Here is a 2,135-nt window from a genome sequence, read left to right on the forward strand (position 1 = left end):
CAGCCATGGATCTAACAGGAGGTACTCAATGATTCCACTGGGTGCTTTTGTCTGGCTTTGCATCCTCCAGGTCTCGCCACAGGTCCGAACCTCTTATCCCTACGTGTCTCCATCTCATTCTCTCTGGGACAGTGTGCTTATGGCTGGGCCAGAGGCTCCACCTTCCTTCAGGGCATGGCGATGACTTGTTGGACTTTGCAGACAAATGGGAGGAGACAACTTCCCAAGGAGCCTACAAATACTGTACAGCAAGCCCAGATGACACCTTAGCCGGCTTGTAGCCCTGCATTGAGCCTGTCCATTCTCAGCCATGAAGGTCCTTCACCTGTTCTGGGCTGCCCTGTGTTTGCTGCTGCTGGTTTCAGGTAAGGGGTGGAGAAAAAAGAAGGGAGAGGGGGAATGTTGTTGCTCTCGGGTTTCACATAAGGGGAGAAATAACAATATTCAAATGTTTTGAGAACAGCTCAGTCATTTTAACCCAGCAACACTGTTTAAGAAGAGGCCATCTCTCAAGACTGTTTAGGGAAGTTTTTAATGTCTGATGTTTCATTGCATTTTTAATTCTGTTGGAAGCCACCCAGAGTGGCTGGGGAAACCCAGCCGGATGGGCAAGGTATAAATAAATAAATAAATAATAATATTGCACTTTGTCATATTTACGTCCGTACTCTGCTTAAGTTCCTTCTTCCTCTTCTTCTTCTTCTTCTTCTTCTTCTTCTTCTTCTTCTTCTTCTTCTTCTTCTTCTTCTTCTTTTCTCTCTCTCTCTCTCTCTCTCTCTCTCTCTCTCTCTCTCTCTGTGTGTGTGTGTGTGTGTGTGTGTGTGTTTTGTTATACCAGTTATAGCATTGAAGAGAAATATCAATGATTTTGTTATTTTTAAAATTAGCATTAGTAATAAATGGCAGATAAAAGCAGATATTAAAAGTCATCGAGTCCACTGGGCAAGACGAGATCTAGTCGGCTTAATTTCAAAATGGTAGGTTCCCAATTCCTCTTCTAAGGTCTGTAAATTTCTGCTTCCCTTCCTTCCTATTCTCAATTAACTTTTATTATGATTTCTTGTTGTCTAGTCGTTTAGTCATGTCCGACTCTTTGTGACCCCATGGACTAGAGCACGCCAGGCACTCCTGTCTTCTACTGCCTCCTGCAGTTTGGTCAGACTCATGTTCGTAGCTTCGAGAACACTGTCCAACCATCTCATCCTCTGTCATCCCCTTCTCCTTCTGCCCTCCATCTTTCCCAACATCAGAGTCTTTTCCAGGGAGTCGTCTCTGCTCATGAGGTGGCCAAAGTATTGGAGCCTCAGCTTCAGGATCTGTCCTTCCAGTGAGCACTCAGGGCTGATTGCCTTAAGAATGGATAGGTTTGATATTCTTGCAGTCCATGGGACTCTCAAGAGTCTCCTCCACACCATAATTCAAAAGCATCAATTCTTCGGCGATCAGCCTTCTTTATGGTCCAGCTCTCACTTCCATACATCACTACTGGGAAAACCATAGCTTTAATTATACGGACCTTTGTCAGCAAGGTGATGTCTCTGCTTTTTAAGATGCTGTCTAGGTTTGCCATTGCTTTTCTCCCAAGAAGCAGGTGTCTTTTAATTTCGTGACTCCTGTCACCATCTTATTATGGTTACTTATTGAATTAATATACTGCCCTATACCCACAGGTATTGCTCTCCCCAATGGTCTGTGATCTTTTCTCTCTCTTTGCACAGGATCTGCCGCAGGTAAAGTAACATCTTCAAAGGACTGTGTTAATTTAAAAGGGACATGTGAACATCGAAAATGTTCCAGCGCCATGATTGAAATTGGAAAATGCAATGCAAGGAAGAACTGTTGCAAAGTGTAAGTTTGCAAAAAAGCTGTCAGAAATAAATATCATCGCCCTTCCATACACATGTTCCACTTCCCAAACCCTTCTGAGCCTCTGATTTGAGGGACTTCAGGCTGCCATTTTCTAAAACTTTATTAAGAGCCATTTCCTTGAAAAACAATGGGGCTTACTCTCAAGGAAATTATTTTTCCATTCCAATGTATCTCTAAAGTCCAGGTCATAGGTCCAAGCTTAACTGAAATCTAGTACAATCTTTCTCAAAGGCATCATTTGCAAGTCAATGAGACAGGGTGGACCA

The 2,135-nt window shown here is 43.2% G+C and overlaps 1 protein-coding gene across 1 annotated transcript; it reads left to right on the plus strand.

Annotated features, from left to right (window-relative positions):
- The first annotated feature begins 310 nt into the window (after window positions 1–310).
- DEFB130B (defensin beta 130B) lies at window positions 311–1,852 on the plus strand. Its single transcript, XM_035110479.2, has 2 exons — window positions 311–365; window positions 1,719–1,852. Exons 1-2 carry the CDS (start codon window positions 311–313, stop codon window positions 1,850–1,852), a joined length of 189 nt encoding a protein of 62 aa, XP_034966370.2.
- Window positions 1,853–2,135: the final 283 nt, after the last annotated feature.

The sequence above is a fragment of the Zootoca vivipara genome, chromosome 3, assembly GCF_963506605.1.
Source record: "Zootoca vivipara chromosome 3, rZooViv1.1, whole genome shotgun sequence".
NCBI classification, from domain to species: Eukaryota; Metazoa; Chordata; class Lepidosauria; order Squamata; family Lacertidae; genus Zootoca; species Zootoca vivipara.

Coding starts and splice junctions, on each gene's coding strand:
- DEFB130B (XM_035110479.2), top strand. CDS start 311: ATGAAGGTCCTTCACCTGTTCTGGGCTGCCCTGTGTTTGCTGCTGCTG. Junction 366..1,718: donor TTTGCTGCTGCTGGTTTCAG/GTAAGGGGTGGA, acceptor CTCTTTGCACAG/GATCTGCCGCAGGTAAAGTA.